Below are 12894 nucleotides of genomic sequence, written 5' to 3'. Positions count from 1 at the left end.
TTGGAATCTGTTATCAGTAGTCAAGTCGATTCTAGTTGGTGTTAATTTTATCCAGGAGCCTCCTGTTGGTTGTCGGTTGAAGCCTACTGTGAATGATGCCGGGCTATTAACCAAGCGTGTAATGCTGACCGGGCGACTGACGACAGACACTGAAACATAATAGCTCGAAATGAAGATTTAGCACAGTTATACATAGTTGTGATGTTTTATTTACCGCTTTCATGCCTTAGATCTGATAACATGTGTGATTGTTTGTGCTTGGTATTACAGTAAACTGCGGTAAAAACCAACTCAAAGTAACCACTGGTTTTAGTTCTTTGGTTATGTATTTTGTTTAAAATATATACAGCAAATGGCAGGGACATAAAACAGCTCGTTATATCCGTCAGTTTGTTATAAGCGTGTTCCTTTTAAACGTAATGTACTGTATTTTCATTGACAAATAATTGATAAATTCCATTCAAGTTTAAAATACTTGCCATTGTCACGGCACAAGCTTTGTACAATTTCTTGGACAGTATTGAGTAAATTGCTGAAGTCTTCGATTTGTATTGCTGTTGAATTATCCGAGGCAATATCCACCAACTCCTGCTCATAACGTCTCTTGTATGGTGATGATGGGAAGTTAAACAAAGGATTTACACCAACAGCAAACACTCTTATCCCAGAGTTCTTCGTCTCTAAAGCAGCAGCTTTAGTATCATCTGGATAGTTTGACAAACCATCCGTCATCACAATCATGATGTGGGGGTTACCAGAAGTTTCAGCGTCTAAAAGAGCTTTTGCTCTCCTTATACCAAGATGAGTGAATGTTCCTGAGCTCGGAAGTCCAACCACCCGAATTTCATTCGTTAGTAAGTTGATGTTAGAGGAAGCGTTGATGACAGCAAACACATCATCGCTGTATACCACGACGCCAACTCTTGTGTTGCTGTTGCTTCTGATACTTTCATTCACAAAAGCTATCAACGCATTCTTAACTTCCTCATAACTGGAATTACTGATACTCTCCGATCCATCTACGACAAAGTAAGCTGTGTATGCCTCAGAGCAACCTGTTAAAATAAATAAAATGGTCACAACTGAAGAATACGATTCAAGGCATATTAAGGAAAGACAAATGTGAACACCTTTATGGTTATATTCTAATATGCTAAAGGACAACAGCATCACTCAATCGAACAGCCTCTCCACCTCCCCCGCTCCCCAGTATACTCACTATTTGTGCCCTGTGATGTAGTAGAGGTGATACACAACAATGCCACCCACACTGTAGTTAACGTCCACGTTGCAAGCCTCATGATTATCTAGCATAACAGAAAATTCTATGAAAATTTTTAAATATATAAATATGGATATTTCAAGAATATCTGAAAATTTAAAGAATTGTAAGAGATATTTGTTTCTGGTGATAGTTGTATGATAATATTGAACGAATTTGGTAGTGCGTAAAACCGCCACAATATGTCAAACATTCATTTACTCGATTAGGCATATTGTGTATGAGTCTCCTAGTGGCGCTTTGAGGAAGTCTGTCCCACTCCTCTCACAGCACATGCCCAAGTAAGCCAGCGTGGTCGACGGTCTCTGACGTTGACGCAGACGTTTCCTTATCATGTCCCAGACGTGTTCAATGGGTGACAGGCCATTAATATTGCGCTAGTTCCACACCATACAGGAGCATGCCCAAAACTCTACACGAATTGCCCCGGGCAATAGATCCGTGTGCACTCAAAGATAATTTTCTGACGTTGATTTTTAGCAGGCTGTGTCATTACGTAAGCGTTATTACCGGTTAAACAAAAGTGCTTTATGAACACCCGATAGCTAAACAATCATTGTGTGATGTTCTCATTACAAAGATACAGTTTTGTGAGTATCATGCTCCCAACAAACGCACAAACAAACAAATGTGCCGGGTATGAACAGGCAACAAACAATAGGCCCTCAACGCTAGTCAGTGCACTCACGAATATCCAGAATTAGTTACAGTACGCAAGCAGGCAGTTAAATCGCTGTTTTCCAATAAGAATCGAGTCCGCACTGGGCATGTAGATAGGTTGAAGTCAAATCGTAGAAGGAAGGATTCTCCCACATTTCACAGGCACAGACAGCCTTCTAGAAAATGTTACATAGAAGCACCTGGTATGATGTAGTTTATGCTGGAAGTTGATAACTGTCAACAAGTCAGCTTGGACCTCTTCCCACTGGGAGGGTAATGAAGCTGTCAAGGGACGGAATTTGTACTACACACAACCAAGGGAGGTCACTCTAAATTAAGGCAATTACCAAGACTCCTCGTTATACAGCACCTCATCTTGCTGCCACTTTCTGTCATCAGAAATAAAGTTACAATAAACACTGCAGGATAACAATGCACATTCAGTTCGCCAGCCACAATAACAGTAGGTGCTTTTATTGCAAACAAACGTGTACAAAATCAGAAAAGCTGTTCGTAAACATATATTATAACACAGATTCAATCGAATAGTATTGACAGTAAATGTTGACAGTTGATTGCAGTGATACTGTGAACGAATGTTGTCATCACTGATTTTTTTGTGATCCATTCATATATTTTTTTACCGCAGTTTTGCCTTTTACTCCTAATGGAGTCTGTTTCGTGGGATTGACGTTAACGTTTTAATGGCGCGAAAGTGTTTTGCAATAGTGGCGCAATAGTTTCGTGTGAATGTCTCAAAAGTGGCGCGATACTGGCGAGAAAATTTCGCGAAAGTCTCGCGAGAGGAAGTTACTTATGAAATGTTGTGTAGTTATTTATGTGCTGAGAAATGCGTATTAACATTTATTTGAATCAATGCCCCAAAGTAAAGGCATGCCCCATACACAATTATTACTCAGGTCAAGTGAGCACTCAAATAATTCCTCGGTTCCATGAATAGTATACAACCATAGCTGCATGTTCGGCGCTGAAAGGTATGTATTCACGTTAACACATCATCTTTTATACATAGGCAATATATCTTTTTTCCATCCGGGGCGCCCTGAACCTTTACTACTTTACTGAGTGCTACATTGAAATAATCTTGTGATTGCAAAACATGCATTTTTGTTGTGATTTTGTTGTTTAACGCCGCACTCAGCAGTATTCCAGCCATGTGGTGGCGGTCTGCAAGCAATCGAGTATAGACCAGCCCAGCCAGTGAAAGGCATCATGAGCATCGATCAATGCAATTGAGATACTATGGCATGCTTTAACCACGTATTGCGAGCCTGACAACCTACACGGGTGATTTTAATATCATCTTGTTTATATGGCAGTGTATTTTATTGTTTAACAATGAGCTGTGTTGCATTGTTTCTGTTGAGATTTCTGTTGATGCTCGTTGCATTGTGTTCCGGCAGTGGCCAGCCATCGGGAAGTTACTCTATGAAGATACTCGTGTGGTGTGTAAATTTCCTGTTCGGTACTCCGTGGACGGTAATAGTATGTTATGGAAGCATGTAGAACGTTCTGTATTGTTCTAGTGGTGCTAGACTGGTGTGGGAGCGGTATAGAAACTTCCAGTAGCTTGTAAGGTGAAAATATAGTGGGACAAGAGCGTTTTTAGGTAGCTTTCACGCTTTTCATTGCTTTGGGACCAGCTTTCGTGTGAGGATCGCTCATCATCCCTACTTCCCTGCCTAGGCCATTTCGGTAGCTTGATCACTGAATATATATATAAGTCTTTTGCGATAATCACAATATTTTTTGTATCATTTTATATATCGCAACTGAATATTGTACTATCACTCTATTGTGCACTGCCATTGTAATTGATGTGCAATAATTGGCACTGATGAGTAAACTTAGTTAATTTTGTAAAATATGTTTGGGTGTTTGCTGGTTTCACACAAGGTTCTCTTACGTACAGCTTTCTGGGTTAACGTATTGTTTCAATTTCGGAATAGACTCGTAACAATTAGTGATAGTAATAGTAATGAAGTGTCAGCATTATTGCACGGCACTAGGCGCGGTGCCTTATTTGTTATAGGTTTGAGACAATTACATGGAGCCACATGTGTATGATGATATGTGTTACATACGAAATACATGAATAATAATGAATATTTAAAAACGTTCCTAACTGTAAATTATTACACTAAACATGTTTATGTTATTCAGCAACAATCATAACAGGGAGTCATGTCCTGTCCTAGACGGGTTTATCTGCCCAAGAGCGCTCGCGCTCCTCGCCTACAGCCGCCAGGAGGCGAAGGGCAGGGTACCAGTTTGACTCTATCCGGCCGATATTTCCCCATACAGCATTTCGTTGGGGTTAAACGTAAACCCCAATCCGTGAAGCGGGTCTGTCTGTCGAGAGGGACGAAAACAGGCATACAGCATACAGAATGGGAAACGTTGACCAAATTTCCGTTTCGCGAGACTTTTGGAGGGTGTGAATGATTTTCAGGCTACAGGAGTAAACATATTGCAATTAGGGAAGTGACTCTCATAGAGAAGCATGGTTTATGGTTAAAAATAATAAACGCACTCTCAATGTTTTTAGTTTGAATTTTAACAATTTCTGCATGTCTCCATTATAAAATATTACAACATTGTAGCTATTACTTTGAAAAGATTAATTTGAAAAAAAATTGTATTTTCTTTACCACTGTAGATATATCAATGTCAGCAGTATCATATGCACCTGCCATGATTGCGTCAACTTAATACCCTACATGTCCCTTGAAAACAATAACAAATGTTTGAGGAAGTCATTGTTGTGAAAAAATATTACTAGTTTTGTTTTATACTTTTATATAACATAAATATCTAAACTGGATTTCTCAATCACTGATTATGAAGGTACCACATGCAAATTACAATTTGTTTATCTTCTGGGTTACACGTGTGCTTTATGACAGTAAGTACTTGCATCAACAGGTAGGTATGCTACAACATTTCTTTGCGTCGTGTGGTACATGTACCTCTGAATCAAAGTTATCTTGTAATCAATTGCAATGAATAACAAGTGGAATAACATTGTAGAATGCGAGTTTCATTACCGTTACACAGTCCGATGCATGTGGGAATACGGAGGCTAAACGTCCGATGTTTTATGAGTGAATGCGTGAATATGGTTTTATACCGTTTTTAGCAATATTCCAGCAATATCACGGCGGGGGACACCAGAAATGGGCTTCACGCATTGAACCCATGTTAGGAATCGAACCCGGGTCTTCGCGGTGACAAGCGAACACTTTAACCACGAGGCTGCTCGACCGCCCCGGGGGACACCAGAAATGGGCTTCACACATTGTAACCATGTTGGGAATCAAGCCCGGGTCTTCTCGGTGACGAGCGAACGCTTTAACCACGAGGCTACCCGACCGCCCCCAGATGTTTTATGAGAAAGACGTAACGTATCAAGAACATTAATTACCTTCTCCTCGATGTCCAGTCGTTAAAAGAAGAACATTTCCCTTAAGTCAGCAATCAGTATATGTCAATCAATGGCAAAGCGTAAAGTCACAACTGTGGGAGTCTCCTGTGTGCTGTCTGTTATATAGCAATCTCGGATATTCAACGCACTACCACTGAGTTACGGGATATTAGTTGGCTCTGACTTTTCAAGAGAACAGCGTTGATACAATTGCGCAAACACTTTTGACGAAGCAGATATGACAAGCCAGAGACATAATCTATACGAAATTTATGCATGTTAACCTTGACTACTCCTTTTTATGCCCCCTGTAGTGTTTGTATTATTCTCCCAATAAAGCGACAAAACCCTTTCCATATTGATAAGAAATCTCTGCTGAAAGCAGCATAAGAAAGGACGGTTTGGGTGTGGTGGTCAAATCACGATATCTTTACATGTCTGATCAAGTCTTATGGTTTGAACATAAATGTTGTTATGCATTATGTTAAATGACACAAGAAAGTATTTTACAGGAGACCCTAACTTTCAAATAAACCTTTTTATCGTTCATTTAAAATTGGGTATGGTATAACGTTGGATATCGTGCATTATTTTCAGTAGTCATATTATTATGGTTATGGCTTGACATCGGTTACGATAAATGCAATTTCATGTAGCCATGCGTTATAACTGCCCGTGTGATGTACAATGTTCTTTTACTTGATTACGACTTCAGTCTATCTAGTATGAGAACGACATCCGTGCATTGCCCACCACCGTACGTTCAGTTGTGTCACTAGATCACTAGATCACTAGATCATTAGATTGTCAATGGATCGCGTATTGATTCTAAAAATACTTATTTTGCTCACGACAACTGTTGTCTTTGGGGATCGATCATTCTTCACGTAGGGCATTTGAGTGCGTTTCATGCGTGTCCCTGCATGAATAAATCACTGGGTAGTATTCAACAACAGTTAGTGTATTCAATCTATAATGTGACTTCAGTTGAAAGAACGTGACTTCATTTGAAAGAACTTTCAATGGCGATTTCGCTGTTGTCCTGCTTTTACTTTCTGAATACATTTCGTGAAGGTGTTACCCATGTATATGTCATGTTCGTGCGCTATCGTTTATGTCTTTCCATAAAGTCAAAGGTGCATTTATAAATAGGTTGTCCTTGGAGAGACAAATTACTGCGCCTGGCTCAAATGTTAGTTTGGTTGTTTGAGACTAAACCCTTCTGTTGGTTGGTTGGTTGTTTAACGCCGCACTCAGCAATATTCCAGCTATATGACGGCGGTCTGTAAATAATCGAATCTGGACCAGACAATCCAGTGATTGATATCATGAGCATCGATCTACGAAATTATGATGCGATGACATGCATCATCCAAGTCAGTGAGCCTAGCCACCCGATCCCGTTAGTCGCCTCTTATAATTATAATCCATAATTCATCGGTATTGTGTCACTGGATTTTCTGGTCCATCACGTGATTGCCTGGTTTGTTCACAGGCCACGCCCTCACAATACAGGGGTACTGCTGCACGGTGCCAGGCTACGTATTTCGATGCACATTGTGAGAGTGGCGGGTGCTACCCGTGGGGCAGGACATGCTCACCCTTTTCGTGAATCCATGGTCTCAACACTGATTTTCAGTCATCCATTCATGTGTTTTTCACCGTTATTTTGCCTCCTACGCCCAATGTCCTCCGACCTAAAGCCCGCATGATCGCGTTGTGAAAGAAAGATGTTGTTCAAAGCAGAGTCCACCAGGCCATATATCATGATCCATAGTCCTGTCCCTTCTTCGTAAACTCTGCCATGGATGCTTTATAACTGTGTAGAGTACATGCATCCTCATTCTGACACGTCATGGAGGGTATCCGTTTAGTCCAAGGAGTATGAGGGGGCACGGGTGGCCCAGTCGTCTAAGGCGCCGCGATTCGCTGTGCAGAGTTGCGTCACTTGGGCACGCCAGAAACCTATGATTGTGGGGTCGAATCCCGGTTCGCCCCGATTATGTTTCTAGGTTTGTCAGCACCATACCCGTGCTCGTGGGTTTCACCGAGGTGGTAAACGTCTAAGACCTGCATCACTTCGGGCTTTCCTCCCACATTAAGCTGACACGCCGCGATATAACTGGAATATTGTTAAAAGCGGCGTTAAACCCAACTCACACACTCACTCACTCCAAGGAGTATGCTTTTTGTGTCATTTTGTACGATAACATCTAAGAGCAACGTACCAGCAACACCACACAATCACACCACCAGACCTTTAAACAATTACACCACCACACCTTTAAATCAGACATTAAATATAGTAAAAAAACTGGTCCCTTAAGACCCTGAGTATGTCACCATGGATCCTAGCATGGTGATCTACCTTCAGCTGCTGGCGATCTGTAACCCTTTTTATATTGTACTGTTTCATTTAGTGATATCTTTTTATGGTTATATGCTAGTTTTAAACATTAATCTGTGATATTCTAGTAATTTTACTGTCCTTCGATGACAGGTTTCATTTAGTTTAAATATATGTATTAAAAATGTATAACTTCTCGTCACGATATGGCTGAAATATTGCCGATGTGACGTAAAGCATTAACTCACTCACTCACTCACTTAAGACCCTGACCTAAGGTAGCTGGGAGGGTGTATTCTGTCTTCTTAACTGGTATCAGGACTGAGGTGAGATGAAGTGTGTCGGAATGGGTAAAAGTGGCGTTCATGATTATTACACATATCGGCGTGCATGCACATGTGTGTGCTGCTGCGTGTACTAGTTCAAACATGTGCCGGTTGAAGTGTACCACAGTTTAACATAGATATCCCATACAGACATATTATACTGAATCCGAGCCGGCCAGTCCTTGTTTTATCACAAGATACTGCTGGGAGCCAGGGCGTGTACTATCTTGTAACGTCTTTTGGTATGACGAGGTGTTTTAAGTACTGATACGAGCTACATGTAAGACTAAAGAACAGTAAGAAATACGAGAAAAAAAAAGAATTGATGAAGGCGGTGTTGATACAAGTTGTTGCAGAGGTCGAACCTGTCAAGTGATCTTAAAAAGGAATTGACGCATCCCGATGTAACCAAATGTTCATATTACACATTACACATGCTATTCAATAGTGAGTGAGTGAGTGAGTGAGTGAGTGAGTGAGGGAGTGAGTGAGGGAGTGAGTGATTTGGGGTAACAATATTCCTGTTATTTTTATTATTATTAATATTATTATTAGTTTATTTCCGTGTCAGCTTAATGTGGGAGGAAAGCCTGAAGTGATGCAGGTCTCAGACGTTTACCACTTCGGTGAAAACCACGAGCACGGGTATGGTGCTGACAAACCTAGAAACATAATCGGGGCGAACCGGGATTCGAACCCACAATCATAGGTTTCTGGCGCGCCCAAGGGACAGCGAATCGCGACTCCTTAGACGACTGGGCCACCCGTGTCCCCACATGCTATTCAATAACATCTGGAGAATACCAAATGTAAAAAATACTCATTTAAGGCCATAAACCTGTAATATGTGTTTATAGTTCTCGAGGAATGCCAGTAGATTGTTTCGAACAGAGTAAATACCAACAGACACTGATGACTGCCAACAATAATAAACTAAAGGTATAGTACAACAGTATACACACACACCCAAGGTACATAAATAAAAGTGACAAACGAATATTAGTTTTCCATAAATATAATTGATAAAAGCGACAAAATCATTTCCATAGTCATAAGAAATCTCTGCCAAACGCAGTGTCGATTGTACGATTCCGACTAATCTTCAGCATGTGTTGATGAAACACTATCAAATAGTGATGATACCAAGTGTTCGCAAAAATGTGAACGTCCTCCATACCGGGAGCACCCGTCACAAACACACGCAAAGGCAAGTTAATTGTTACCCTGAAAAAGGGTACCACAGGAACATATGGTACAAGTTTAAAAGGGAATTGCATGGGAGATAATTTTGTAACTGATGCGTCAAATTTAGAAATGTTTTCAATGCCCCGATGAATGACAATATACTCCTTTATTTCATTGCTAAAACCAGGCAAGCACTTGCAGAGAGGACTGTATACCGGAAACTGGAAACAACTGTCTCTCTTAGTATGCAATCGTCTTTAATGTGCTGCGTTGTGAATGTAGCCAGCAGAAACGGTCAGTGTAACTCTGATTTCATCGGAGTTTTGATTAGTGAGTGCGTAAGATTGGTTTAACGCCACTGTGAGCAGTATTGCACATCCGCGTGATGTGTGAGGAAAGCCCGAAGTGATGCAGGTCTTATAATTAGAAGCCCACGAGCACGGGATGGTGCTGACAACCCTAATAACATAATCAAGGCAAAGCGGGTTTCAAAACCACAATCACAGGATACTGTCATGCCTAAAGGCGGCAACTTTGCACAACGAATTGTTGCGCCTTGGACGACTGCCCCTCCCGTGCCTCCGAGTTTGGATTAGAATACTATAAAAATGAAGTACATACTTAATCCGTGGGGAATCAGGGTTAGGAAAGGTCTATATGCCAGTAATCTATGATACTAAATGACTCAGGACAGGAACGTCTGTGACTGCTGATTTTGTGTCATCGTACCCCGACGGCGTGAGACGTTGATCATAATATCACTCATTGGCTCGTCAAAGTCAACACTGTTGACGATATATATTTTTCTTTACATACTCATACTTAGCCTAGGGGTTCAACCATTCTCTCGTCACACCGAAGGCCAGGATTCGATCTCATGCATTGATACCACGTGCAAAGCCCATTTCTGGTGTCCCCCGCCGTGATATTGGTCGAATATTGTGAACAGCGGCGTAAAACCATAGTCACTCACTACTTGAAGTTTTGATTTTGATTGCGAAAATGTAATATCGTGTGAAACACTGTCGTCAGTTATGAACTCAATTAAACAACAGTACACTGTAAATCGTCAAAGAAAATTGGTTCACAGTTGAGGGTATGTGTGTGTTTGTTGTTAAACCCATTTATTAATTGACTTTCACTTTGTGTGGAGTATGAACTTCATGTTCACGCTGACAGCCAAACAACAACCAGCTGTATCACGGAATGAAATAGTTCCTCAAAGCGAGAGGTGACATCAACGTATGTATACTCAGCATACTGTAAAGATGTGTCAATTAGATACCAATTCGATACCAATTTATAGATTGCTATAGACTGTCACTGTAGTCTGGACACGGATCGATTCGATGTAATACGATAGTCTGGATGTGCTTTTCTTTGTTTCGTTCTGTGTGATGGGTTGTAACGAGGATATCCTTGAACGGGCATGTTGAAACGACAAGTTCAGGCTTAAATGGTCTAAATGATGAGAAACAACGCTTCTGTATTTATTCGTGATTGGGAACCCCCATGGATTCATTCTGTGTACGATGAAACGCTGTCAACAAAGTCACCCAACCTGATGATTCGATCGCCTCGTACGACCAGCACAGGTTGCGGGAAAGCAATTCTAACCGGGATTCAAGGGGGGTCAATTTATGTGCTTTCAAAAGCACATTATGATATGACAGTCGCCTTGTATATTTACATTTATAATCAGCATACATATTTTGATCCCACTGAAAAGAGATAAGCCTACAACACAGGTTATCTGGTGAAAGGTGACACCAGTAGATAGTGATCAGAGAAGATCGGGCCATTTGATTGATCTTATCCCAATTGCGTAGATCGATGCTCATGATGTCAAATCATTGGATTTTGATGGGATACGATGACGTGCATCAACCAAGAGTGACCACCCGATCCCGGTAGTCGCCTCTCACTACAAGCATGGTCAATTCTAACCCGGATCGTCTCGGGTCAACTGATTTATGAGCATACTACGTACTCGAGCTCCAAGTTGTGACGGGCAAAAGGTGTTAAGCTTTGCTGCTTCAACGTCTTATCGTGCCAAGATTATAGACTTAAGAAGCGGTCAGTGCAGTGAATGACATTGAATATTTAAACGTTTCTTAATGTCACTGTTTTCTGTTTTTTCTGTGCTACCCTGACCAATTATCCATTATACAGGTTAGTGGTTGAGCGTATGTCATATTGGTTATAACTAACATCTTGAAATGAGTGAAATGTTGTATTGCGGTATCCATGAAGTGAGTGAGTTTGGTTTAACGCCACTTTCAAAGGCATTTCAGTCATATCAGTAACATTGTATGGCAGCGTGAGAGGTAGCCACAATGTGACGCACTTTGTAGACCTATCACTTCGGAGAATCCAAAAAACTCGTGGAAGGAGCTGACAAACCTGGAAACATAATCACGTCGATTATGGGATTCGAGCACACGATCATTGGTTTCTGGAACGCCCAAGGGACAAGACTCTGTCTCGATTACTTTTCAATGCTGTTGCATTATAATTATATTGTCGCATATTGATAAAGTTTTATGATCATATAAACGCTATTTATTAAAAAGATCTGCTTTCGGGACATAGTCCTATAGCATATCTTTTGTTTGTGTTTGTTTGTTTGTTATTTAATGCCGCACTCAGCAATATGCTAGCTATATGACGGCGGACTGTAAATAATCAAGTCTTAACAAGAAAATTCCCAGTGACTGACATCATGAGCATCGATCCACGCAATTGGGATACGATGACATGCATCAACCAAGGCAGCGAGCCTGACCACTTGATCCCGTTAATCGCCTCTTACGACAAGCATAATCGCCTTTTACGGCAAGCTTGGGTTGCTGAAGGCCTATTCTACTCCGGTTCTTCACGGGTATTAAGCATGTCGCCTGAATTTGGGACACAACTGAAATTATTTATTCTAGCGTACAACCGGTTAGATCGAGTGTATGTAGCCTTGTGTATCTGACAGGCGCCACTTCACTTAAACCCAATTGAAATGCACTCAAGTTTGACATCTGAATACCAATAGGGATGAGATTCATGGCGTGATACATGAAGGGACACATACACCCCATAGGTAAGTAGACTTCCTAGTGACTTGCCTTTGTATGCGTTTGTGACGGGGGCCACCGATGGGGCAGACAGACTCACCTTTTTGCGAACACCGTGTCTCATCACTATTTGATAGTGAGTCATTTACACATGCTTATTATATAACCGGAAGCGTACAATGAACGCTGCCTTTAATAGAGACGTGGTTTTGTCTCTTTGATTGAGTCATGGCAAATATTAGTAACCCGGTCCGGGCGATATTTATAGTATATTTATTGTTTCTCCAATAAGCAAAGAAGTTGATGTCGCTGGCAAATGTATATGTCCTATTAGTGTTTTAAAGAATGCTGTTACGAAAAGAGAAAAGGGTAATTTATACGTGTAAATTAATCGTTGTCTCTCATTAACTTCACTCAATAACCATGCTTCAGTTCCGCGTCTGGTGACTTGAAACAACGCATACACAGCATACAACGACTTCCAGTTTTAGTTTAAAAGGTTTCATTGCGAGGTCAGCGTGTGCATATGCTGCAAATATCAACATGTTATTATAAACTCAGTTGGGGCACGGGTGGCCCAGTCGTCT

General features: G+C 41.0%; 1 protein-coding gene across 1 annotated transcript; it reads right to left on the bottom strand.

Moving 5' to 3' along the window:
- Positions 1-432: 432 nt before the first annotated feature.
- On the bottom strand, positions 433-5585 carry LOC139461535 (vitrin-like). The gene is made up of 3 exons (XM_071243019.1): positions 5388-5585; positions 1220-1307; positions 433-1055 (listed from the first exon to the last, which is right to left on the bottom strand). The coding sequence occupies exons 2-3, from the start codon at positions 1299-1301 to the stop codon at positions 433-435; spliced, it is 705 nt and encodes a 234-aa protein (XP_071099120.1). The 5' UTR covers positions 1302-1307; positions 5388-5585.
- Positions 5586-12894: the final 7309 nt, after the last annotated feature.

The sequence above is a fragment of the Haliotis cracherodii genome, unplaced genomic scaffold, assembly GCF_022045235.1.
Source record: "Haliotis cracherodii isolate W230 unplaced genomic scaffold, xgHalCrac1.p SCAF_15, whole genome shotgun sequence".
NCBI lineage: Eukaryota > Metazoa > Mollusca > Gastropoda > Lepetellida > Haliotidae > Haliotis > Haliotis cracherodii.
This window is presented reverse-complemented; position numbering and strand designations above follow the sequence as displayed.